The sequence below is a fragment of the Malaclemys terrapin genome, chromosome 10 (assembly GCF_027887155.1).
Source record: "Malaclemys terrapin pileata isolate rMalTer1 chromosome 10, rMalTer1.hap1, whole genome shotgun sequence".
Lineage (NCBI taxonomy): Eukaryota > Metazoa > Chordata > Testudines > Emydidae > Malaclemys > Malaclemys terrapin.
The window spans coordinates 20184180-20209941 of NC_071514.1; the positions used below are offsets into that span (position 1 = coordinate 20184180).

Below are 25762 nucleotides of genomic sequence, written 5' to 3' on the forward strand. Positions count from 1 at the left end.
CGAACCTGGTGGTGCTGTACCTGACAGCTTGGCTACTGCAGGGTTAATTGCAGAGGAGCAGGAGTGCTCGGCCAGTGTCCAACAGGTCCTGATCGTGGCTCCCTCTGGCCGCCCTTCCTGCAGCCCCCATTGGCCTGGAGCGGCGAACCACGGCAGACGTGGCAGGTAAACAAACCAGCCCGGCCTGCCAGGGGCTTTCCCTGAACAAGCGGCGGCCCTAGTTTGAGAACCACTGCTCTACATCTTTTTCTTTTTTTGTTAAAAAGTTTTATAAAGTGTGAGTCTGTTTTATATACATTAAGTAAAACAATATACAATAAAGCCAAAATGCAGAATTAATAGCTTTTGTACCAAATAATTTTTATGCATATGTCCAAATAAAATCTTATTAAATTACAGATTGTAAAGGCTGTAACTTCAGCAATGGCTTTTAGGTGAGGAAAGAAATGGGAGTTTTGTAAAAAAAAATTAATGATTAGTAAAACCATGGTTCTTATAAAATATAAATTAAATTTTGCATAAGTTTAATTTTTATTAGATACATGTGCTGCTTCATTCTTCCAAAACACCACAGATTTGCTATCACTGTTAATTTTAGAAGCTGAAGCTTAACTTTTTCAAGTTTACTAGGTGAAATGAATTTTCTGAAAATTTAATCACTAACTTTAATAAGATCTTTTTTTAAAATGGCTGTTTGTAGTAATAGATAGTAATTTAACTTATAAAATTAATGCTGTTTGAAAGAACCACATCCTACTCAGACTAATCCCCAAATAGGGCTTTTATTTTCATCATGATGAATAGGGTTAGACTACTTTCTTTCAGAGGAACATGGTCAACTTAACCTGTTTTTAATTGGCTAACTTCAGAAAATTCAAATGTCTGATTGAACAACCTTTAAATAATGTCATGAAACTTTTAAAAAAAAAATTCCATTGTTGCATGCATTTTTCTGATTGCTAGACAATGTTAAAATGGTCCCCTCGTCCCACCCCAGCAAGGGAGAATGGGTGGGCAGGTCTGAGAGCATCAGCATATGTGTGCTCAGACCACCATTTCCCTTTGGTTTGGATTTTATTTATTATACTGAAAGAGTTAAGATTAGTTCTTTTAAGTCATTGGGAATTTGTATTTTTCTTAGGACAATAGGTTATTCCTTGAGGTGTCAGTTGGCTGAAAGAAGACACATAGGAGCATTTTTAAAGATTTTAAAGCTATAGTGAAGGCTTTTTGTCCTGTGCAGGACATTAGGCCTAAATTATGCAACAGGAACTCCAGAATTATATAGGATTGATGTTCCCCAACCTCTGCCCAGTCTAATTAATACACTGTTGTGCAGTTTATTTAGATATTTTTTATTTCATGTAGTGAACTTTAAATGTGGGGCAGTTCAATTTTATATTTTATATTAAGTAACTGAATTGTAGAAGTTGTTAGGGCACGGTGGGGATTGGAGGTGTGAGAGAGGAGTTTCGGGTTTTGATATCCAACAGAGCTTTGCTTTTAGCATTGGGAAGGGAATTAATCTCATCGTTATTTTTAAATTTGGGGAGGCGGTTTTGAATTTCTCATGCCCCACCCAACTTTTGAGAACAGCTAGATGTTCCACTACGCCTTACCCCAACACTTGCCAATACATCCAAAATTAACAATTTCAATGCTGATCAATTAAGCACAATCATCATTTGTTAATGTTGACATTTAAATCGACATTAGTTATTTGCATGTCTGAGCTTTTGTTTCCGGTTGTCTAAAAACTGAGGCAGATATTCTGGCATCAATTAACATTTGCGTCACATTTTTAGGTTTTCTTCACAGTTACGAGGGCTGAAGTCTTTATTTATTTTAAAATGAAATTTTAGATTATCTAGCACCGTTATTGAAATTTTTAAAAACCACTATTATGTGACCATTTATGTAGCTGTATAATCTCACTGGACCTGGGTATGGTGAGATGCTTATTGCTTGGAATTATATCACATACAAGCCATGGGCGAGTCTTATGGGTCCTTAATGGATCTGATTTACACCCTTCTCATAGATGACAACAGGAGACATGGAGAACATACTGTGCAGAGGTGTCTTGCACAGGATGTAGCTAGGTTAATTCACATTGCAATATTTTGAATTCACCTCTTGGCATAAAATTGTATATCAGGATTTTCACCAAAAAAACCCCCAACCTTTTAGATGAGGGAAAAGTTCCTTCTCATCTCCTTCTCTTTCCCAAATTGAAGTCCCTATGTAAATGTGCTCTCTGGCACAATGGAACTTCCACAACAAATTAAAGCTTGTCTGTGGGAGACAGACCTTTTTCTGGGGATGGTGTGAGACTGTGGAATTAACTCTCCCAAGAACTAAGGACCATCACAACCCTTACTGTTTTTTGCTCCACATGTAAGGCACATTTCTTTGATCTTGCCTTCTCTAGCAAACACATATCAACAGGTTTATTTATATTAAAAATAATAATTTAAAAACCCTACCAAAACAAGATACTTCTCCTTCTGGGAACAAGCAACACTTGTCAAGTTGCTTAATGCACTATTGGAAGTTGCTCAGATATTATGGTGATGAGTGCTGTATAAAAACCTAGATAGAATAGAAAACATGTATTAATGTCAGTAAAGGAGTTTGTTCAGTATATGTAATGGGTTACTTGATCTTTCCTCTCCTTATCAATAGTAGATTTTTTTTAATTTGCCACAATATTTCTATATAAATTGCAAATCATAGATCTGGATGTCTCAGGAATAGCTAAGAGAACACTGAGCCTTTCTGTTCTGGGTTGCTTATTAAAATCCAACCCAGGTCAGTAAGGACTAGAAATTATGCTGGTCTACATGTAGTGAAGGGAGCATCTTGGTTTAAATTGGTCAGTGTGTTCACATCACAAAATTCACTGTCACAGTTGATACCAAAGACCAACATGTCCCCACTCTTAGTGGTGTTTGTTCCCTGTATGTCACGGTTGAGGAACACACCACACGCTGGCCTGCCATTTGCTACTCATGCTATACTTGTTCTGTGGTTATATGTATTTGGATTTTTAACAATAACAAAAGGGATTGGCTGTCCAGAACTTTAGGCACCCCGATGTTAGTTACAAAAATAAAATTCAGCAGCAGTTTACTGCCAACAGAACTTACCTCCCTTTAAAACATAACATCCTCCCTCCATTGCCTTCCCCCATGTAATCCTCAGCAGCAGCCTATTCAGATACATGCATCTTGCAATGTGCCGTGGAGGTCAGAAGACCAGAACTACTACAGACTGGGGCAGGTGGAGCTTGTTCTGGCGCAGAGGGACTCTCAAAGGGAATGCTCTGCCATGAGGTTCTTCTCTTTTGCATTGAGAGGGATCTAGGTCAAGTGCCTCCACTGTGGCTGTATGGCATGAGGAGAGAGGCGGTTCCTCAAGCAGGAACTTCCAGCCATTTAGGGCTTTCTCGGTTGACAGCAACACCTTATATTTGATCTAGAAATAGAGCAGTTCATTTTCCAGTGCTGTCAAACTAATAGTACTCAGAAAGCAATAAAATTCACTGAGTGAGAAGAAAAACAAACCTAGCTGTGGTAACATCGAACACTTCCCTGTGATCCATTTCAATGGCCCCATTAGGAGAAAAAATTATTTTTATTAGAAATGAACTGGATTTAAGGGTTTATTCAGTGCTATATATAAACATTTAATAACAGTTGGGCTGGCTGTAAGTTTTAGTAACTTACCTGTGGCTGCTTTCCCTATTTAAAATCTTTATTGTAAGTGTTCTGAAGTCTCATTTTTTTTTTAAAAAAAGGCATGCATTGAAAGAGTTGGAGTTTCTAGGAAAGAGAGCTGAATATAGAAATATTAAGCTTCTGTCTTTTGCCTGTTTTTTTTCCTTGTTTCCCTCCTCCTTTCTTTTGAAGGACTTCATTAACACCGGTAACATGGTAGTGAACAAAATAATTAACATGGGGGAAGGGATTGAGGCAGTTACAGTGTGGGAAGAGAAGTCCAACATTTTTGCAAATAAAATAAAATGGATTTAAAAAACGAATTGTTCATCTCACTGCAATGTACTGGTGACTGTCATTAGGGTTTAAACAGACAGTGTCAAGCAGTTTATCCTCAACATTTAACCTCTGTGTTGGGAGAGGTTGGATTCCAATTTTAAAATAAAATTAAATGTTTGCATAATATTTTTAAGCCCGTTTTTTTGTTTGATTTTTGTAACGGTCATGAGCATTGTGTTAGTGCATAAGAAGCTGAAGGTAAAACTGCATAGCATATTGTCATCAGTAAAAACTGAATAGCGTGTAAAAAGTAAGCAAATAGAAAATTCTGTGTCTGCCAGTGCACATTATGGGTGATTCCATAGATTAAATTGTTCGGCATCTGGACTCCTTCACTTCCTCCTTTCTGCAACTCTTGCACACTCCCAATTATTTTCTGCTTCTCAGCAAAGAAACAGCAGGGGTCATCATCACGCCGAATGTTTTTCTCCATGTGTTGGTGTGAATTTTCATGATGTAGAAAGGATAGGAATGTTTCCTTTGCATAGATCTCTTGTATCTTCCATTGCTGAATCATTCTACTCTCCGTGGACAGCAACTCATGCAGTGTCTTGTGTATGGACAATAAGAATCTTATAGCACCTTTTAGAAGAATTGCAGTTTGCCTTAGCCAGAGTTTCTAACCACATCCTCTCCCTTCCTCTCTGTCCCACCCCCGTCCCCATCCCACCGCAAATCAGTGTACTAATAAGTTGATTCCCTTCAGCCCAGAGGTGGCTGAATTCTAGTGATGCTCTAGTGAGATGACAGGTTTCATATCGACCAAGATTGTTTTTATGTTTCAGTGTATTGAGAGATCTAAGTTTGGTGAAAGTGTATTGAAAATATCAGTTTTCAGTGATAACATTTTGTTTTTCCTTTTTTTCCTAAACTGTAGGAATACTCTGAAGATAGTAACTCTGAGCCAAATGTGGATCTGGAAAATCAGTACTACAATTCCAAAGCATTAAAGGAGGATGATCCCAAAGCAGCATTGAGCAGTTTTCAGAAGGTTTTTAATTTGATGTTCTCCTTTTTATTTGTTTATGTTGATGCTATAACCCACAATTACATTTGATCTACTATGAAAATATTTACTTGGATGCAAGTTATTGGTGTATTGATATTGAAGGTGCATTAATAATTCCCACTGATATTACCACATGAGGTTGTTTCCAGGAATTTTGAGAGAAACTTTTTGTAGTAGTGTAACTTACTAGTACCGATGGTAATAAGTTTTTATCAGACTTCTTGACTCCCACATTGTTTACAAACTTATAAATACCATACTGAGAAAATATATTCATTGTTCAGTGGCACAACTGATATTTTGAAATTTTTGCAAATCCTTGCAAATTAATCCTTGCAAAACTGCTAATTTTAAATACATTTTTATTCAATTAGCTTGTTTGTCAGCTGTAGAGACCATATCCAATTGTCTTTTCTTAATTGAAAAACCATTTTCTTTACTCTTACATAATGCATTACCATTGGTTACAATCCTGAGTAAAGGTTTCAGAGTAGCAGCCGTGTTAGTCTGTATCCGCAAAAAGAACAGGAGTACTTGTGGCACCTTAGAGACTAACAAATTTATTTCAGCATAAGCTTTCATGGGCTACAGCCCACTTCTTCAGATGCATAGAGTGGAACACACAGACAGAAGATATTTATACGTACAGAAAACATGAAAAGGTGGAAGTACGCATACCAATTGTAAGAGGCCAATCAATTGAGATGAGCTATCAGTAGCAGCAGAAGAAAAAACTTTGAAGTGATAATCGAGATGACCCATAGAAGGTGTGAGGAGAACTTAACATGGGGGGAAAAGCTTATGCTCTAATAAATTTGTTAGTCTCTAAGGTGCCACAAGTACTCCTGTTCAATTAGTGCAATGACCCAACCATTCCCAGTCTCTGTTTAGACCTAAGTTAATTGTGTCTAATTTGCATATTAATTCGAGTTCAGGAGTCTCTCTTTGGAGTCTGTTTTTGAAGTTTTTTTGTTGCAAAACTGACACCTTCAAGTCTGTCACTGAGTGATTAGAGAGGTTGAAGTGTTCTCCCACTGGTTTTTGAATGTTATGATTCCTGATGTCAGATTTGTGTCCATTTATTCTTTTGCGTAGAGACTGTCCAGTTTGGCCAATGTACATGGCAGAGGGGCATTGCTGGCACATGATGGCATATATCACGTTGGTAGATGTGCAGGTGAACGAGCCCCTAATTGTGTGGCTGATGTGATTAGGTCCTTTGATGATGTCACTTGAATAGATATGTGGACAGAGCTGGCATCGGGCTTTGTTGCAAGGATAGGTTCCTGGGTTAGTGTTTTTGTTGTATGGTGTGCGGTTGCTGGTGAGTATTTGCTTAAGATTGGGAGGCTGAGTAAATCCTGAGTAAAAGGTTTCAAGTGTAAAAATGCCACCTGACAAAATACCTGTAGAAGAGTTGTCATTCACATGAATTATAAATTCTTAATATATGCATGCTGTCACTAGAAAGTGGTGTGTTAAAGATGGTCAGTAAAGGGAAAAACATTAGGCCTGTTGGGCTTCTTTATGGTGTATAAAGAAAGCCTCTAAAGAGATCTGTTTTGTTGGTGGGTTTTTTTAATTGGTGTGTGGGGGGCAGCGGGGATACTCCTTTTTTGTTGCACTAAATATTCAGCCCTTGTCTAACCTGGAAGACTCTAAGATGACTAATATGCATCCGAAGAATTGGGCTGTAGTCCACAAAAGCTTATGCTCTAATAAATTTGTTAGTCTCTAAGGTGCCACAAGTACTCCTGTTCTTTTTGCGGATACAGACTAACACGGCTGCTACTCTGAAATCTAAGATGACTGAAGAACTAATGGAATGATTACATCACAAAATCAAGAGTGAAATGTTGTGCAATTGAGAGAGGAAGGGATTTTTAATCAGATTTTTTAAAAAGCTCTATTTTCTTACATTTCTGTTTAACTTCAGTGACTAACATTTTGGAGTAATTAAGTCTTTGATAAAAATCCATCACCCTGCCCCATCAGTTAAGGTGTGTGAATTAACAACAGCCTGAGGTCCCCAGCAAGTCCCCTAACATAATCAGGGATTATCAGGTAGAAAACAAGCAGGAAAAAACTTTCAGGCCTCTTTTTATACCTTCCTTAATTTTTTTTAAAAAGACACTGGCTCTTTTTTAAAAAAAAATCCCTTGCATGTAAGCTTTATAAGCATTGGGTTATTGATGAAGAATTCTTTTTCTATTTCAGGTTTTGGAGCTTGAAGGTGAAAAAGGAGAATGGGGATTCAAAGCACTGAAACAGATGATTAAAATAAACTTCAAATTGGTAGGAGTTGCAGCTATCATTTCAGGAAATGCTAAATTGCATTAATATTGAATTGATTCACAGTTTTTAAATTGTTGTCCTCTCCTTATTTTTATCTCCAAAATTACATTTGAAAGAAAGCTAAAACATATAAAATAATTCTCTAATAATGTCCACATAAGCAATCATTATAGTTGCCACAGGGAACTTATATGGTCATGATTAACATGCTGAGTGACAGAGTTGAGCAATCCCCCATTGTGTGATGCTTGTGCAGCCCTCTTGCAGCATTGTAAATGCCTTATCCCTGCTGATTAATGGTCATTTAACACCTCCTGTTAGTGCATCTCCTCCTTTTTTGTCACTGGAAAACTAGCAGTGGGCAACTCGCAACTAGGGCTGTAGATAAATTGCAGTTAACTCACGCGATTAACTAAAAAAAAATTAATCACGGTTAATGGCAGTTTTAATCGCACTGTTAAACAATAGAATACCAATTGAAATTTATTAAATATTTTTGGATGTTTTCTACATTCATTTCAGTTACAACACCTTATTATTTTTGATTACAAATATTTGTACTGTAAAAATGACAAAAAAAAGTATTTTTCAATTCACCTCATACAAGTACTGTAGTGCAATTTCTTTATCGTGAAAGTGCAACTTACAAATGTAGATTTTTGTTGGTTTGTTACATAACTGCATTCAAAAACAAAACAATGTAAAACCTTAGAGCCTACAAGTCAGCTCAGTCCTACTTCTTCTTCAGCCAATCGCTAAGACAAACAAGTTTGTTTACATTTACAGGAGATAATGCTGCCTGCTTCTTATTTACAATGTCACCTGAAAGTGAGAACAGGCATTCGTTCGCATGGCACTTTTGTAGCCAGCATTGCAAGGTATTTACGTGCCAGATATGTGAAACATTCATAAACCCCTTCATGTTTGGGCCGCCATTCCAGAGGACATGCTTTCATGCTGATGATGGTCATTAAAAAAATAATGCATTAATTAAATTTGTGACTGAACTCCTTGGGGGAGAATTGTGTATCTCCCTGCTCTGTTTTACCCGCATTCTGCCATATATTTCATGTTATAGGTCTCGGATGATGACCCAGTACATGTTGTTCATTTTAAGAACATTTTCACTGCAGATTTGACAAAATACAAAGAAGATACTAATGTGAGATTTCTAAAGATTGCTACAGCACTCAACCCAAGGCTTAAGAATCTGAAGTGCCTTCCAAAATCTGAGCGGGACGAGGTGTGGAGCATGCTTTCAGAAGTCTTAAAAGAGCAGCACTCTGATGCGGAAACTACAGAACCCGAACCACCAAAAAAGAAAATCAACCTTCTGCTGGTGGCATCTGACTCAGATGATGAAAATGACATGCTTCGATCCGCACTGCTGTGGATTGTTATAGAGTAGAACCCGTCGTCAGCATGGATGTGCGTCCTCTGGAATGGTGGTTGAAGCATGAAGGGACATATGAATCTTTAGTTCGTCTGGCACATAAATATCTTGCCAGCTACAATAGTGCCATGAGAAGCCTGTTCTCACTTTCAGGTGACATAAACAAGAAGCGGGCAGCATTATCTCCTGCAAACCTAAACAAACTTGTTTGTCTGAGTGACTAGCTGAACAAGAAGTAGGACTGAATGGACTTGTAGACTCTAAAGTTTTACATTGTTTTATTTTTGAATGACGTTATATTTTTGTACATAATTCTACATTTGTAAGTTCATCTTTTATCATAGAGATTGCACAACAGTACTTGTATTAGGGGAATTGAAAAATACTATTTTGTTTGTAATTTTTACAGTGCAAATATTTGTAATCAAAAATAAATATAAAGTGAGCACTGTAGACTTTGTATTCGGTGTTGTAATTGAAATCAATATACCGTATATACTCGTTCATTAGCCCGTTAGTTTATAAGCTGACCCCCAACCCCCAAATGGATAGGGTAAAAATAGCAAAAACTGTATAACCCTTTCATAAGCTGACCCTATATTTCAGGGGTTGGAAAACTTTGGCTCCCGGCCCATCAGGGTAAGCTGCTGGCGGGTCGGGATGTTTTGTTTACTTAGAGCGTCTGCAGACATGGAGCCCCTCAGCTTCCTGTGGCCACGGTTCACCATTCACAGCCAATGGACGAGTATGTACGGTATTTGAAAATGCAGAAAACCTCCACAAATATTTAAATAAATTGTATTCTATTATTGTTTAACAGTACGATTACTCGTGATTAATTTTTTTAATCGCTTGACAGCCCTACTCACAACATATTTCAATAATAGCACACTAACAATATACATATTTTGGCAGAACAGTTGGTTTCAGCTTACCATGACCTTTCATATGATATCTTACATGGCATGCTTTGTATGAAATATAATTATACGAGAGGGGTGGATATGGGGTTTCCAGGGTGATGCTTTGAGATACAGAGTGCCACCTTGTAGTTTTGAAAATTTGTTTAAAAAATAAAATGGGCTGATTATATTTTACATATCAAGCTCAGCAAACAGAGAATTTTTAGAGTGTCTTATAAAGTTCAGTTTTCTATATGAATTACAGGTAGCTAACGTGAGACATCTGTGACGAGATCCCCCTGGGGTGCAGCCTGGGACTGGGACCACTGTGCCCCCTTAACTCTTTACAGCCTGGGCTGTCTCTCATAATGCCTTGCTAGTGACCAGCAGCAAGCCCCTCCAGGCGCTGTGATCACTCAGCACAACAGTATGTGGAGCCCCACACACCCAGCTAGATTGTATGAATGCTCCCAGAGCCACTCATGAAGCACATAGAGAATGGCACCAGAGCCAAAAACCTCCAGCTCCCAGCACTGTACCTCAGGAATATACCGTCTTGCATTACTCAAGATGGGCAGTGCAGATTTATTAATTGGTTCACCACTTCAGCAATGGAAAGTGGTTGTACACCAGCCTTTGCAACACCTGAGATTTGCCACACACTTCATACAAACTCACTGGTAAAGATAAACAGTTAAGTTTATTGACTATAAAAGGTAGATTTTAAGTGATATTAAGTGATAGGCGAAAAGTCAGAGTTAGTTACCAAAAGAAATAAAATATAATCATGCAGTTTAAACTCTCAACCCTATTAGACAGGGCAACAACTAGATTATCCAGTTTTTCTCACCACACTGGATATTGCAGTCCTTAGTATACAGATTTCACCCTTGAAATCTGGGCCAATCTCCTCTGTTGGAGTCTTGTCTTCTCAGTGTCTTAGTTGCTTGCAGCGTAGGTGGGGGCAGGAGAAGGGCCCAGTACGTGTCCACTCTCTGTTTTATACCCTCAGTCCACGTGCTTGGAAAACACAAGTCCAGGCATGTCTGGGGGCATTGCTGAGTCTCCAAGCAAGGTTGAGCAATTCCCCTGGTGTGGCCTCATGCAGGTGAGTCATTGCATCGTAGCTCCCTTGCTGGACAATGGTTGTTGATGGATTGATTGATACCCTACCGGGTATTGGCTACTTTCCTTGCTGTTGCCTCTGGGGAGCTAATGTCTGGCTGATTCCCCAACTTAAGCAAGTTTTAGTGACCACCATACAACACAATTGTCATAACTTCATATGCATTAATGATATACATATATGGATAGAGAAATTACTTTCAGCAGGTCATAACCTTTCCCCAATACCTTACAAGGCATGCTTTATATGTAAGATCACGATTATATAAAATGAGGAATATGGGGGTTCCAGGATGCTCCCCCAAGGTATAGAATGTCACAACATTGTTCACTATAATGTGTTGGTAGGAAAAATGTTTTCACACCAAATAAAATGGCCATGCTAATTCTCAAATAGACTTCTCTGTTTAAATTTCTGTTCTGTGAAGATCCATTTAACTCACTTTTGACTCTGCCACTTATGAGCAATGTGGTCATCCTAAATAGGTGACAGAAAACAGAGCAATCACAGACGTGCATCACTGCGTAGTCTCTCTACTGTAACGTCTTTGGGTTTTCTGTGCATATTTATAGATGTTTGTATCTAATGGCAATGTTCAGTATATAATTTTTCATGATTATGAATTATATATGTTTTTCCTCACAGACTAACTTTCCTGAAATGATGAACAGATATAAACAGCTATTGACCTACATACGGAGTGCAGTTACAAGGAATTACTCTGAAAAATCCATCAATTCTATTCTTGATTATATCTCCACTTCCAAACAGGTTAGATTACCATTCCTCTTCCACCTATCCATTTTTTGCATGGACTTTTTGCCTTTTGAAAACCTGATTCTTGGTATAATTGGAGAAAAATTATAATATTACATTTGTTACAGTATGCTAAATATTGTTCCCCACAATTTATTGATCGTGTGTTAAAAATAACTTGTCTTTAACTTTGTCATCTACACAAGATTAAAACTGTCTAGAAACTTAGTATTTCTTACCTGGGATTTCTATACAGCTAAATGTCACAAGTGACTTGTTTTTCAGCGAAGTGGCTACCACCATCAATAAGTTCTCATATGTAATTTGTAATTAAAATAACTCTGTATACTCATTAATTTTGCATTTAGATACGGTAAGAAATGTGCCTATCTTTCAGACTAGTAAAGTGAGCAGACTAGGTACATAGTACCAGATCCATGGCCAAGCTCTGTTCTCTTTGTGCTACTGGAGCAGCATAAAGAAAGAAGAAAGCTCCCCTAAGCTCCTAGGTGGGGATACCCAGCATGTGGAGAATTGCCAGCACACAGAGTTGACTTCTAGGCCTTCCTCCCCTCCTGCAACACATGGGGAGGGACAGGTGAAGTGACTGAAGTGTGATATACTCTGGCAGTTCCAAGGATGGGTAGCCTTAGGAGCATATCTAGTTGGCAGTTTAGAGTATCTGTTCTAAGTTGTGCCAGGAGCTAGGAATGGAGAGAATCAGGGACTCATACCTGCAACCTAAAAGCCACTGGGCCCCTTCCCAACTGCACCCAGTAGATAATCTGGCCATTAAGTGTATAGAAAGTTTCTCTCTCAACTTTCTAGATTATCTAATTTTTAAGAAAATGCTATTAAGCGCTATGCAATTCTGGGTGTTACAGTTTGTTTCCATACAGGAACATCTTCTGGTCTGCTCTGAGCAGAACAGTCAGACATTTTCTCTTCTTATTTCATGCAGTATTTGGATAGGAGGGAGAAAATATCTTTTATTGACCACTTCCCCTCCTATCCTTTTACCCTTGTTGGTCTCTCTTTTTTTCAGTTTCCAGTAACAGTAATGCTAGCTTTTCTTAGATACTTACATAACAATGATTTTATTATCTGCTTAAGATGGATAAGTAGCTTTGGTTCTTCACTAATATGATAAATTGCAGATTTTAAAACCTTGTGCAACTTATTAACTTATTTTGAATTAAAAGCTTACATCCGGGTGCTTCTAAATTCTTTTGTCAGTTCCAAACTTCAGTGAAATCTTCTATTTTGTGATAATACTGTTGATTATTTATTATGCTTAAGTTTTGTCATTTTAGTTGCAATTTCTGCTATTTATAAGTAATAGTTCAATAAGATACAGATTTCTGTATCTTATTTGTGTTGAAGTTCAAACATGCGCTTTTAGTTTGTTCAAACTGACTATATTAACAGGTACAAATTTGCTGTTTACAATTATAGAATTCTGATTTTTTATGCCAGATGGATTTGCTTCAGGAATTTTATGAAACAACACTTGAAGCTCTGAAAGATGCTAAGAATGATAGATTGTGGTTTAAGACAAACACAAAGGTAAAATATATAAATAACATTTAGTTTTATTTTTTGCTTGCTATAACTTTCTTAAATTGCAAGTCTAAATTTTATAAATTCCAAAATCCTAATTGTCCTAATGGCTTTAATTCTTTAATCACAGCTTGGCAAATTATATTTAGAACGAGAAGAATATGGAAAATTACAGAAGATTTTGCGCCAGTTGCATCAGTCATGCCAGGTACAGTAGAGTAGATATTTAAAAAAAAAAAACTTTACTACCCCAAAACTATATGTAAAATCATTCACTGTAACTTTGTATTTAGTACTAATTACACATCCAGTTTTCAGGCTATGAGAATGGTATATCATTATACTTTGTAAATAGAAATTAAATCTAATGCTTGTTTTAATTCCTTATCTGTTTTGTAACTTGAAATAAAAATGATAGAATAGTTAATTTCTGGTAAAAAGATGAATTTTCATAACCAGCAGACAGTAACTGCATTATCATTACATTTCACTTGGGTGCAGGAATGAGAAGCATTTGTGAATTATTATTCCTTCTAATGTATTATTAAAATTAATACAAACTATTTGGGGGGGAAAAACTGTATTTAAACCAACAGAGAAGCAAAAATTCTAAATGAAGCTTAACCATAGGAGAAAACTATGGCCTTTACTTCATTGTGGAAAAAATATATTAAGCCACGTGCATTGGCCAAATCAGCCTCCAGCTTTGCCTATCCTTTCCATCTTTATGCTGAACAAAGATGATGTACACCTGGGAATCTGGCCCATTATTAGCAATAGTATGGTCATGAATACATCACTGCTCTATTGCAGTGGTTATGTGGCTTTATCGTTTGTATACTGAAAGAAATTCTTAAGATATGAAATGTACAGAAGGTCAACTCTTGAAATCCTTACTCAAGCAAAATTCATAGTAAAGTCAGTATTTTTACCCAAGTGAAAAACTTCAGAACTTGGTCCTTGAACATAATGTTTTAATTTCACTGGTTGTATTAAAAATATGGTATTTGGAAACTTCCTTATTTTTGGCAGGAGATTTCTGAAAATATTTAGTAACACACTTTTATGTTACTAGAATGGTGACCTCAGCATTATTTCAAGATTCACAGTATTCATTATCACTCTTTCCTAGACTGATGATGGAGAAGATGATTTAAAAAAGGGCACCCAGCTATTGGAAATCTATGCATTGGAAATTCAAATGTATACAGCACAGAAAAATAACAAAAAACTTAAAGCACTATATGAACAGTCATTGCACATCAAGTCTGCCATTCCTCATCCACTGATCATGGGGGTCATCAGAGGCAAGTTGTTTTTATATTACTACTTTAAAATTCCTTTGTTCAGACCAGTGTCACTTAAATTAAAAAATGTCTTACTTTTTTATGTTGTTTCAACTGAAAATACATTACAGAAAACGTTCCAAATATCTGATCTCGTTGAATTGCATTGGCAAATAAAAAAGCATTGGGATTCACCGGAGTACCTATTTAATGGCCAGTAATGGTTGAATGAATTGTAGTGAGGGCATGTACCATGTCTGAAAGCACCTTTCACCAGGATATGGCTATCACTTGTCTCCTCTGCTGACAGGAAACCTGCCAATTAGAGCAGTAAAAGGAAAATAATATTTCTCATTTGACTTTCTAAATAGTTTTTCTAAAAATATGTTGGATAGCTCCCATAAATAGATAATGTTGCTATGTATTCTCTTTGAAGTTTGTCTGGGATAAATTCCAACTGAGTAAATGTATTAATTGCAACTTTTTAACAGAAAGGTTGCAAAGATACACTTTTCTTTCTAGTCACTGAGTGATCTTAGGAGTGATTATTTTTAATAATATTTGAATTGGAAAACCAAAAAAGAAGCAGTTGCCTTATATTGATGTGCTAATGCTTTTTTTCAGCAATTTTAATGAATTAAAAAAAAAACCCTGAAAATATATTCAGGAATCAGTTTAGACATAGCATGGTACATTTAGTAGAATCGTTCTGATAAATGGCTGCAAGCACACGGCTTCTTTCATCATTGTTTTCTTTTCAGAATGTGGAGGCAAAATGCACTTAAGGGAAGGAGAATTTGAAAAGGCACACACTGACTTTTTTGAAGCATTCAAGAATTATGATGAATCAGGGAGTCCTAGAAGAACCACTTGCTTAAAATATTTGGTCCTAGCAAACATGCTGATGAAGTCCGGAATAAATCCATTTGACTCTCAGGAGGTATACTTATAAATATGCACAAGTCGGCTTAGCTACTGCTTTTCCCGTTTAATAGGGAAATTGGCATAAATAGCTTTTATTGCTACCTAAATGTACTTATTATAGTTTCTGTTCTGTGTAGGCTAAACCATACAAAAATGATCCCGAGATTCTAGCAATGACAAATTTAGTAAGGTAAGATATTTTATTTTTCCTGAAGGGCAAAGTTACTAACCATGAAACAGATATTTTTGTTTTGTTTTGTTGAAAATAATACAAACAGACTTTTTCATAGGTATCAAACCAGCATTTCGGTTTTGGATTTTCAATGTTTCTGTTGTTCAGAAGCTTTCTGTTTAGTGTGATCTATATCAGTAATACTCAGACTGAGTCTCACGAGCCGCAAGTGACTCTTTAATGTGTCTCCCGCAGCGCTTTGCAGCACGTGATATTAAAACACTGTGTGATTTAATCAGGATGCTTTCACTATGTTATTAACCAATTATTGTTGATAAAATAATAATACTTGGTCAGTTATTTTGGTGTGAGAGTTTGTGTGTATGTATATGTATAATATATATAAAACTAAATATTTCCCCTGATGTGCTGTTTAAATATGAATATATAGTACTAATAGTAAATGAAACAATGAATTCACACTACTGTGGCTCTGTTGGGTAATGCTGATTGCTAACTTGGCTCCTAAACCACTGAGGTCTGAGTATCACTGATCTATATAAAATTCTCTACAGTACCAGTTTAAAAAGACCACACTAAGAACATATACTTTTTTGTTTTACATCTAAAACAGTATATCAGGCTGAATTCCTATCTGGTGTCATTAATGTTAGTATTTTTCCGTAAAGGCAAGTGTCTTCCAAATATCCTAATTCTGAATCATGAGATTTTATTTGCAAGACTGGGGAACTGACTAAAAAGATGTTCTTTGAGGTTTGAACATCAGAGAGATCACATTTGTTTGCTGATTTTATGGCTAAATAGTTGGAGACAATCAGCTTATTTACTGTGATTATCTAGTGAAAATTTGATAGAACGTTGTATTCAGAAGCAAGAATTATCTTTATAATTATTATGATTATATTTAATTGTATTTATTGTATATAAAGGCTGCAAATTTTATTCTTTTCTTTCCATGAGCTGATCCTTCTCTCTTATAGTTCACCATAATATTAAAAAACATTCACATGGATTTTTTTTCTTTAGGAAATAACATGAGTGCTCTTTTTTTGTAGAAGTTCAGTATACTGCATGATAATAGAAGCCAAGATATTACTAGTCCTGGAATAGAGGGTACTTAAAAATGTTTACAAGGCATTCGGAGTTTCCAGGATGGCCAGTGATGACTATGCAAATTCAAATTTGGTCATTTAGACTCTGATTGTTTCAGAGTTGCTGACCACCTGCAAATCCATTGGCAGCTGGGAATGCCCGGGACTTCTGAAAATCAGGCCCGTTAAGCTTTCCTTGAAAGTTGATATGATATGATATATGATATATGTTATATTAGTAGGATAATTTGGAGGCATTGATGTGCAGTATTTTTGCACATCAAGGTATGTGTGCCAAAGGAGTTTTATGGCAGGGTTTTTGGAATAGAGCTTTCAAGTCTCAAATCCTGCGGGCATGTGTGTCCCTAAGCATATGAAGATCCAAAGTGCTACATGGCTTTTTACAGAGAATGTGGTCAGCAGTGTTTAGGCCCTAGGAATCAAGACCATCAACTTATGTAGATTGTATTGCGACAGTTCTTTCATGCTTTGCTGTAAAACCAATCAGGTCCTGTCCACTATAAGCAGCTTCTCTTTTGATAAATAAGAAGCAATCTGTGTTCAGTTCTCTTTTGCAGTCAAAAGATGGGGAATTCCTCTGTCCAAATATTGAAATATATAGTTAACACTGTGGGCCAAACATTGTTCAGCTACAACTACTGTTTGCTATCAATTGCTCAAAAACAACAACACTCTTTCTGAAGTCAAAGAGGCATATGCATTATTGACCTAATGATAAATAAAGGATTTGGCAATCTGTGGAGGGATTACTTCAGAGAATTTCAATTCCATATACGTCCTTTCTACTTTAGCTTCATGCTTTCATGTAAATTTGAGACAGAAGGAACTCCCATGGGCTTTAGCAAGCCTGCTTTCAGTCATACTACCTAATTTATATTCTTTATCTTTACATCTGAGTATATTTTTCTCTCAAAAATATGAAAGCAAGTAAAAAATATAGCACAAATTACAAAGCTGCAGCAGATAACATCAATTTTGTTAAAGTTACAATGCTATTCTTAATTTCTACTATAATTAGAAACTAAATTTGCATTTCGATTTTCTGGGGAACTTGCACATTTTGTACATTGTAAAACAACTTTGTGGGGTACCCTTTGAAATTTTATACGTAATTTAAATGCCATTTAATTATGAGATGTTTCATATCAGGTTTATCAACTACTACAAACATATGCTTCTGCACTGCTTAACGTCTCCTCAGAGTTGATCCACAATGAAGTCTAATGCTGAGGTTATAGCATCATAATTATTTTGTCAGAGTTTGATGTGTATAAGCACAAAGATTACTTTGCTGTAGGTTCAGTCAGAATATCCACACTATGAAGGAGAAAGTCATTACTAAAACACACACATTCACAAACACAATTAACAGCAATTGAATGCATATACTGGACAATACATTGCTGATGCCTCTTTGCATTTAAACACATGAGGTTCCATTAAGGTGCATCAGGACACATCCATATTAACATAACAAAACAATTGAGTAACTTTGAGTGACTATATTTTTAGTGTTTTTAATAGGATAACTTTTTAAAATACAAATAGTTCAAGACCAATTCATAGTTACAAAAGGGCAGAACATTCATATTAAACTTCTGTGAATACTAACAAAATATGCAGTAGAAGAAATGAAGGAGCTACAGTGTTATCTTAAGATGCATGTTTTCAACACCCTTTTATCTTAAGCATCCTCAATTTCTAACTATCAGAAAGATTGTGACTGTAATTCTTTGCTACCAATATTTAATATACTTTTTAGTATGTGGAAACTGGAAATCTTATCCTGATCTGAGACTTTTTTTTACTTGACAAAACTGTAATTCACTCTCCTCTCTCGTTGAAGTGCCTATCAGAATAATGACATCACTGAATTTGAGAAGATTCTGAAAACAAATCACAGCAACATCATGGACGATCCCTTCATAAGGGAGCACATTGAAGGTATGGGTACAGGAAGTTGTTGTCACAGTTCAGGGCAACTGCACCTGTGTTTCCCCTGAGTGGGCACCAGCTTCAGGCTTCCAGCTTTCTAGTTTTTGCCTTTCTGGATGGAGACCCATGTCTCTCTCCCTGCAGACCAGGGTATTTCCAGGGTGCACGGTTCCCTGCCTTCACTATGTTCTTCCCAGCACGGGCAAGTTGCCCAAAAGCACGTGCTTGCTTTCTCTTCAGACATGGTTAACAGGTGTAATTGCTACAGTACCACACAGTTCTTTGTGTGCACACCTATTTTTTTATTACCATAAAAAGCAATACAGAGAAAGCATATTAAAAACAATAAAGAACCTACACTCATGCTAATAAGCCTACTAGATGTTACTCTAACATTGATTCTGGCAGGAATCATCCTTCATCTCCTTCTCCCCCCACCTAAGGGGATTCAGTTTGTGGTTACAATTCATTATAGCTTAAACTCTGAACTAGCACACTCATAAGATGTTTAGTCCACCGTTTATACAGTTCAGGGGTCTTTGACCTGGAGTTTCTAGGAGCATGTTGACCGTGGGCTTTCCTACCTTGAGGGTACCTTGAAAAAGGAGGATTCAAAGTGAGTCATTTGCATCCACTTCACAGGTATTGGTCCAAAAAGTCCTTTGAAGTTCCTAATGCCATCCAGAGGTTGCATTAGTCAGTCTCCTATAGAAGATAGATACACTCAGTTCCACAGGAACACAAACAATTGCATTTTTAATACAGTGGACCCCAAAGATGTTAAACTTAATTCAAAGTTTAGCTTCATTCAGTGAACATCATTCAGGATACTGTCAGTCTGTCCTAGTTGTAATTCTGTTTTTTCCCTTACTTATTAAGATATATTTCTTCTGCATTGGGAGAATAATAAAAAATAATTGTTCCTTATAAGATGTTATTGCTGTGAACAATACAGTTAGTGTTTAAAAACTCTATCCTTGGAAGTCAGGGTTAATGAGATGCTTTGCTATATAACTCTGAAAATTACCAAAACAATAGTTGCTTTTGGTAAAAGGAGCACATTTGCAACCAGATTTATGAATAAAAACAGCAGCAAACCTAGAGCCTCATCTATTTGAAGTAATGGAAAAATTACAGCTGACTTCAGTCAGCTTTGGATGCGGCTCCTATTGAGGAAAAGCATGTGTGCTTAACAGCTCATGAGGGCAATCTGAATATGACTAAAACTGTTATTCGTAAAAGATATATAATTGCATGGAAGTTATTGGGTCAGATCCTATGATGCAGCCAAACTATGCAGAATGTGATGGTATCTTAAAACTCAATCTTTGTGCTCCCTAGTGGTGCTCTGTACAAATCATCCACCCTGTGTTGTATTTTGAGTGCATAGTATAGGGACCCATCAGCCACCCCCCCTTTTTTTCTCCAGCCATACTCCCTGCTTCTGGTGTAGCAATGAAAATGGAGAGTATGTGGGGTTCAAACCTCTATCAGCTCTTTATCACTGAAGGATCATCCTTAGGCGGAGGTGATCCTTCCTGGACCAATTAATACGGCTTTTTAGCCAAATGTGATTAATAGTGCAGTGAAATGTGACTACACTGCATTGGAGGATCTGGCCCATTATGACATTAATTGTCACTAATTAAAATAAAAAGTATTGTAGTATATTCCTATATAGTGTTAAGTTTGGGTTTTCATGTGAGAGATTTGATAAGCATACGAAAACAGCAGTAAAACAGTCAGCTGGCCGAGTGAAGGAAAACCGAACAGGCTTAAAAAATATTAGTGAATAGCAAACTTCTTTTGTGAACTTTCATCCATTTTTATTAACAGTTCATGCATGCATGTTTTTAATTTATTAAACTTGCAGCTTATCTAATAAGAAAGTGAAAAACATTCTTAGCTGCTGCACAGACTCTTTACATAGCAACTCTGCCTCAACTTCTTGTCTTGTTAGGCTATTAAACTCTGATTCTGCAAACAGACTTCAGTGGGGTTACTCCTGTGCTTAAAATCAAGCATATGCATATTTGCAGGGTTAGTGCCTTTTCACATTTTGGTGAAAGACAGGTATTTCTATAGTAAACGGAGATGGTAAATATACTGTGCAATATTGTGTACCATTTATCCATTTTCTTAGAATAATTTTAAAATAGTTACAAACTATTTTGAAAAATGTATTTTCAAGCTTAAACAAGTTTCAACATTATCCAGTACTCCTGCTAATACCCAGGCTGAGCTACATATTGTGAAACAACCAATGAAGAAAGTTGGCTTATTTTTATAATGTGGGAGTACTTTATTACCATATAGGATCATAGCAGTTAAGAGATGGAAAAGACCTACTAGATATAAATATGGAATTATATTGCACACTTGCTCATTTGAATATGTAACCATTGTTCTTACAATAGTTACTTATTTGTTTTTCTTCTCTTACAGAGCTTTTGCGAAACATCAGAACACAAGTGCTTATAAAATTAATTAAGCCTTATACAAGAATACATATTCCTTTTATTTCTAAGGTACTTATCAGAGGAGATTTGTATTTGCTTAAATTAACGACAATTATGAATCAGCATAGCTGTCAAACAAATACAGCACTTCCCTAAATGGAACATCTGAAAATATAACATGGCCCCCAAAATGCAGTTAATAGAATGCTGACAGTTTTGCAGTGTGGAACTGTACATTTACATGTAATCTGAATAATTCTTATTAATGCGATGGTAAATGTTTAAGATGTTTAGCTGCCAATTTTGCAGCATAGAGATGCACTTGCTTAGAGGGAAGTGTAAAAAATACTTGAAAGTGCATAATTCCTCTTAGGTAACTATAATAAATATGAACTAGCATGCACAAACTCTGATGAAATTTCAGTTGTTTTAAACCCTTCTTGTCTAGCAGATATCATTAAAAGTCAGTGATGTCAGAGTTGTAAGTCTGACAAGAGGTGGAATAACAAATTCATAAATTAAAAAGCCAGAAGGGACTATTATGATTATCTAGTCTGACCTCCTACATAATAAAATTGAAGTAAATTTCCATCAATTGTGAGAGGGAAATGTACCTTTATGACCTTAGTTAATGTTTGATTAAATTGATGGCATGCTAAAATGTATGAGGTACTAAGGAAGAGTTAAGCATAGGTTTTATAATATAAGCACAAAATCTAAGGTTGATAAAATTGTCTTTACACAGATTACTGTAAGTAATTATTTAAATTTTTTTTTTTTTTAAAGATGCCATTTGCACTAGGGTAACCAGACAGCAAGTGTGAAAAATCGGGACGGGGGTGGGGGATAATAGGCTTCTATATAAGAAAAAGCCTCAAATATCGGGACTGTCCCTATAAAATCGGGACATCTGGTCACCCTACATTTGCACAGAATTCATCAGATTTGCAGCACAAGATAGGCCAGGAGCTTCGCCACTTCTTACATATTTGGCCTTCTGAAGCACTGCTAGTGAGCACATGCAGAGGCGCTGAGTTTTTCTTTTCCCCGGGGTGATCCACCACCACTCTACCCTGAGACCCCCCCATTCCATCCCTCCCCCGAGGCCCTACCCTCTTCCTGCCCCTGCTCTGCCTCCTTTTCCAGGCCCCGCCCCGGCTCTCCACCCTCCCCCAGATCCCTGCCTGCTCGCTGCTCTCTGCCCTCCCCAAGCCTCTCCCCCAGCCGCCAGTCAGCTGTTTGGCGGCACCTCCAAACAGCTGCACCCACTATTTTTTTTTTCTGTGGGTGTTCCAGCCCCAGAGCACCCACGGAGTCAGCGCCTATGAATGCATACCCCTTCCATTCCAACTGTTAGGCCAGGGCTGGCCAAACTGTGGCTCACAAGCTGTATGCGGCTCTTTTACAGTTAAAGTGTGGCTTGCAGCCCCTTTTCCTCCCCCATCCCGCATTCTCTGCCTATCAGACTGGGGGGGGGGGGGGGAGGGGGCGGAGCTCAGAGCTTCTACCCTGCAGTGGTGTGGTGGGGCTAGGGGCTTCTGCCAAAGACAACTGGTGCCATCTGAAAATGGGGGGATACAAATTTAAAGGTTCGTTCCCCCTCAACACCTGAGTCACGCCTCCTCAGGCATGCCCCCCACCCCTTACCCTCAGCGGCCCCACACTGCAGCTTCCAGGTGTTTGCCGCTGCCTCTCCCCACAGCCGCGGCTCCCAGCTTGCCGACTCCAGCAGCTGCTGCGCAGCGAGGGGGCCCAGTGCAGGGACAGCAAACCCTAGCAAAAATCTGGGGGGGAGCACATGACTCCCCCCAAGTGTTGCCTCAGCTTCTGCCCAGTGGAGGGTCTCAGGGTTTCAGTCTCGTAGGGTGTGCCTGCCAAGGCTCGGGGCTTCAGCAGGAGTGGCGATGAAGCCCTGAGCCTTGGCAGGTGCGCCCCAGCTCTCGAACTTCTGAAGATTGCCATATGAGGCACGGAGGGTGAGTATGTTTGGCCACCATTGTATTAGATCTCCTATAATCTTCTGATCTGTTCCTTTATGACTGCAATCAATGAAAGAGTTCTCTGCGGGAGCTGCTCACTGAAATTTAGGGGTGGCATCTTGAGCTCTTCTGAGATGCTGCTGATTTTTTTCTTGTTGACAGTGTATATCTTGGTTGTTCTTTTCCTATTCTCTCTGATTATTATTGACTTGGTACTATAGTCTAACATTAAGAAACTGAACTCAGTACTTACATGTGAAAATTAAAATAAAAAAGATTAAATGTTGGTTGCAAAATAGTACGATGGCAACATAACAAGAGTTTTCTGTCTTAGGAATTAAACATAGATGTAGCTGACGTGGAGAGCTTGCTTGTGCAGTGCATATTGGATAAGTATGTACTTTCCTCCTATTTCTGATTTATTGAATATCTTAAAAGTGTAGTGTAGAAAAAACAGCAAATAGTGTGTGTGTGTGTGTGTGTGTGTGTGTGTGTGTGTTTCCCCTGAAAATGCCATTTGAATCTACAATTATATAAGATAATGTGTAAGCCAAGTCCTTTAGAGCTGTCTGGGTTAGTAACGTGAGTCACATTAGAAGATGTGAATTCAGAAGAGTTTTAAGTAGTTTGAATGGTATGATTTTACATTACTTTTGCATTTTATAATGGCATATAATTGAATCACTATGCCAAATTATGTAAGTTATATATTACCAACTGGTGTTTAGATCTATAAATATGTAAAGGCTGAGATTTTCAAAGCCTTTTAATTATAAGGGAATGGTGTCTAAACCTCCTAGCTAATTTGCATATCTCAGCCATAGTTTATAAAACAACTGGAGAATTTTTTTGTATTGATTTATTCTTTTAGTTTGCTGAGTTATAAGAAGTTTTACTGTTAAAAAGAGAAGAAATGTTTCCCTGTTTTCTGAATTTTTAAAAAAATCTTTCTTTAATTCCTATATTTGAGAAACCTTATTGGAGTCAGTGAATTCACTGTAAAACAAAGATCAGGTGTTCTCTAAAGTGCTGTTTATATATCAGGTGACCTTAAATTCCTACAAGCACCTCTGAGCCAAATGCACTGCATACACATTAGTCCTAGTGTCTCTATCTGTAAGTGTTTGGCGGGGAAGTGGGTCTGCAGTTTAACCTCTCATCATAATAATTTCCCACCGGGCAGTACATTGTGCAGATGTTAAATTCCTAGGCCAGTCAAGCTCTTAAATAAATCCTAATGTCTGTTTTGCATTAGTTGAGTGTGTGTTTTGAGTGAATCACTGTTGTTTCAGATTTTTAATGTGCATTACAGATGTATCTAATTAAAGTTTTTTGTATCTTTCTAGCACTATTCATGGCCGAATTGATCAAGTCAACCAGCTCCTTGAACTGGATCATCAGAAGAGGGGTGGTGCACGATATACTGCATTAGATAAATGGACCAACCAACTAAATTCTCTCAACCAGGCTGTAGTCAGCAAGCTGGCTTAACAGAAAACAAGCTTTTTCAAAACGTACTTAAGGCAACAGTGCAGTGATGTAAACCTTAAAAGAACTGGGAATGGCAAAACTACTGTCGGTTGATGTGCCCTGAAATTATTGGAGTTATGGCAGAAGTGCTTTTTTGATCAGCTGGTTTGTGTTTTGCTGCTGCATTTATCCCAAGAAAAACAGCTTTAATCTCCAGAAGAAAACCAAAATGCCACGGGATTTATGCTGTATTGACATCTCGCCCTAAACATACAACATGATAGTAATTTGTCAAGGGCAACTAATGACCAGAGAGAAGATTTTTTTGTCATGATTTTAAATACACTGACATGTTACTGTTGGTTAAATTTAAACATGTTTTACCTGCAGAAATTCTCTCACAGAAATAACCTGCAATAACTTGAAATGCATACCCTTTTGAACACTTCCTTTTCTCATGTATTAATTGAAATGTTTGCTGCATTTTTCAAAATGTCAATTCTCCAAAAATGTGTCCGTATATTTCTGTACCTGCAGCGTAGTAAAGGTTTAGAGGAAACCCCGTAATTATAGTGGCATACTGTCACTTAGGTTTCAAGCAGCAAAATAAACAGTGCAGTTCAGAAATTGTACAGTTTGTTTCTTGATGTGTTTTCATTACCTTTTTTTTTTTAGAAAAGTAGGTAAGTGAGTATTCTTCACCTCAGATACTGAGAACGTTTTGGAGATTCTTGGTGCATCTTAACCTTGGTGCATGCTTTTGGTTTATTTCTTATCATATTTATGTACAGATATTATAGAGATTTAAGAACTGATATCTAGCAGTCTTGCTGATTTCAAGGCTTTATTTTGAGAGGTACAGGGATCTTGCAATTCCAGTGGTAGTCAATGGTGGTAGGGGGTCTGCACTTCTGAGTATCAGGTCCTCATTTTGATCTCGGTATTTCAAATAAATGTTTGGTAGGAAATGGCTTGGGGGGAATTCAGACCACCATAGCTGACTTTAAGTTTGTGCCTTGTTAAACTAGATTTATGTTCTGACTTGGTTCTGAATTTAACTGTAATACATTATGTAAGTAGAATACCAACATTTGGGAGTGATACTGAGATTTCTGCAGTATGGGTATAGAATAGGGCTTTGTGCAGTGATAAGAGAGATGGAGTCCGTGCAGTCCCTTCACAGCCACTATTCAAGCCCTGACAGAGCATAGCAAACTTCTCCTCTTCAGGAGTTCTGGGCCACTGGATCTATTTAACTATGGATCTGTAGTGTCCTCCAATGAGTCCACTGCAACGGCTCTCTCT

The 25762-nt window shown here is 37.3% G+C and overlaps 1 protein-coding gene across 2 annotated transcripts in view; it reads left to right on the top strand.

Annotated features, from left to right (window-relative positions):
* COPS2 (COP9 signalosome subunit 2) overlaps positions 1-25089 on the top strand; it is a 39944-nt gene extending 14855 nt beyond the window's left edge. Inside the window, exons 2-13 of one of the 2 annotated variants that reach the window (XM_054041624.1) lie at positions 4936-5049; positions 7285-7362; positions 11429-11554; positions 12995-13105; positions 13230-13307; positions 14232-14406; positions 15147-15325; positions 15447-15499; positions 18461-18558; positions 20995-21077; positions 23322-23380; positions 24334-25089. In XM_054041624.1, coding sequence (XP_053897599.1) covers positions 4936-5049; positions 7285-7362; positions 11429-11554; positions 12995-13105; positions 13230-13307; positions 14232-14406; positions 15147-15325; positions 15447-15499; positions 18461-18558; positions 20995-21077; positions 23322-23380; positions 24334-24478 — 1299 coding nt within the window. In that variant the 3' untranslated portion in view covers positions 24479-25089. The remainder of the gene's footprint in view (positions 1-4935; positions 5050-7284; positions 7363-11428; positions 11555-12994; positions 13106-13229; positions 13308-14231; positions 14407-15146; positions 15326-15446; positions 15500-18460; positions 18559-20994; positions 21078-23321; positions 23381-24333) is intronic. The other variant, XM_054041625.1, reaches the window with a different exon arrangement.
* Positions 25090-25762: the final 673 nt, after the last annotated feature.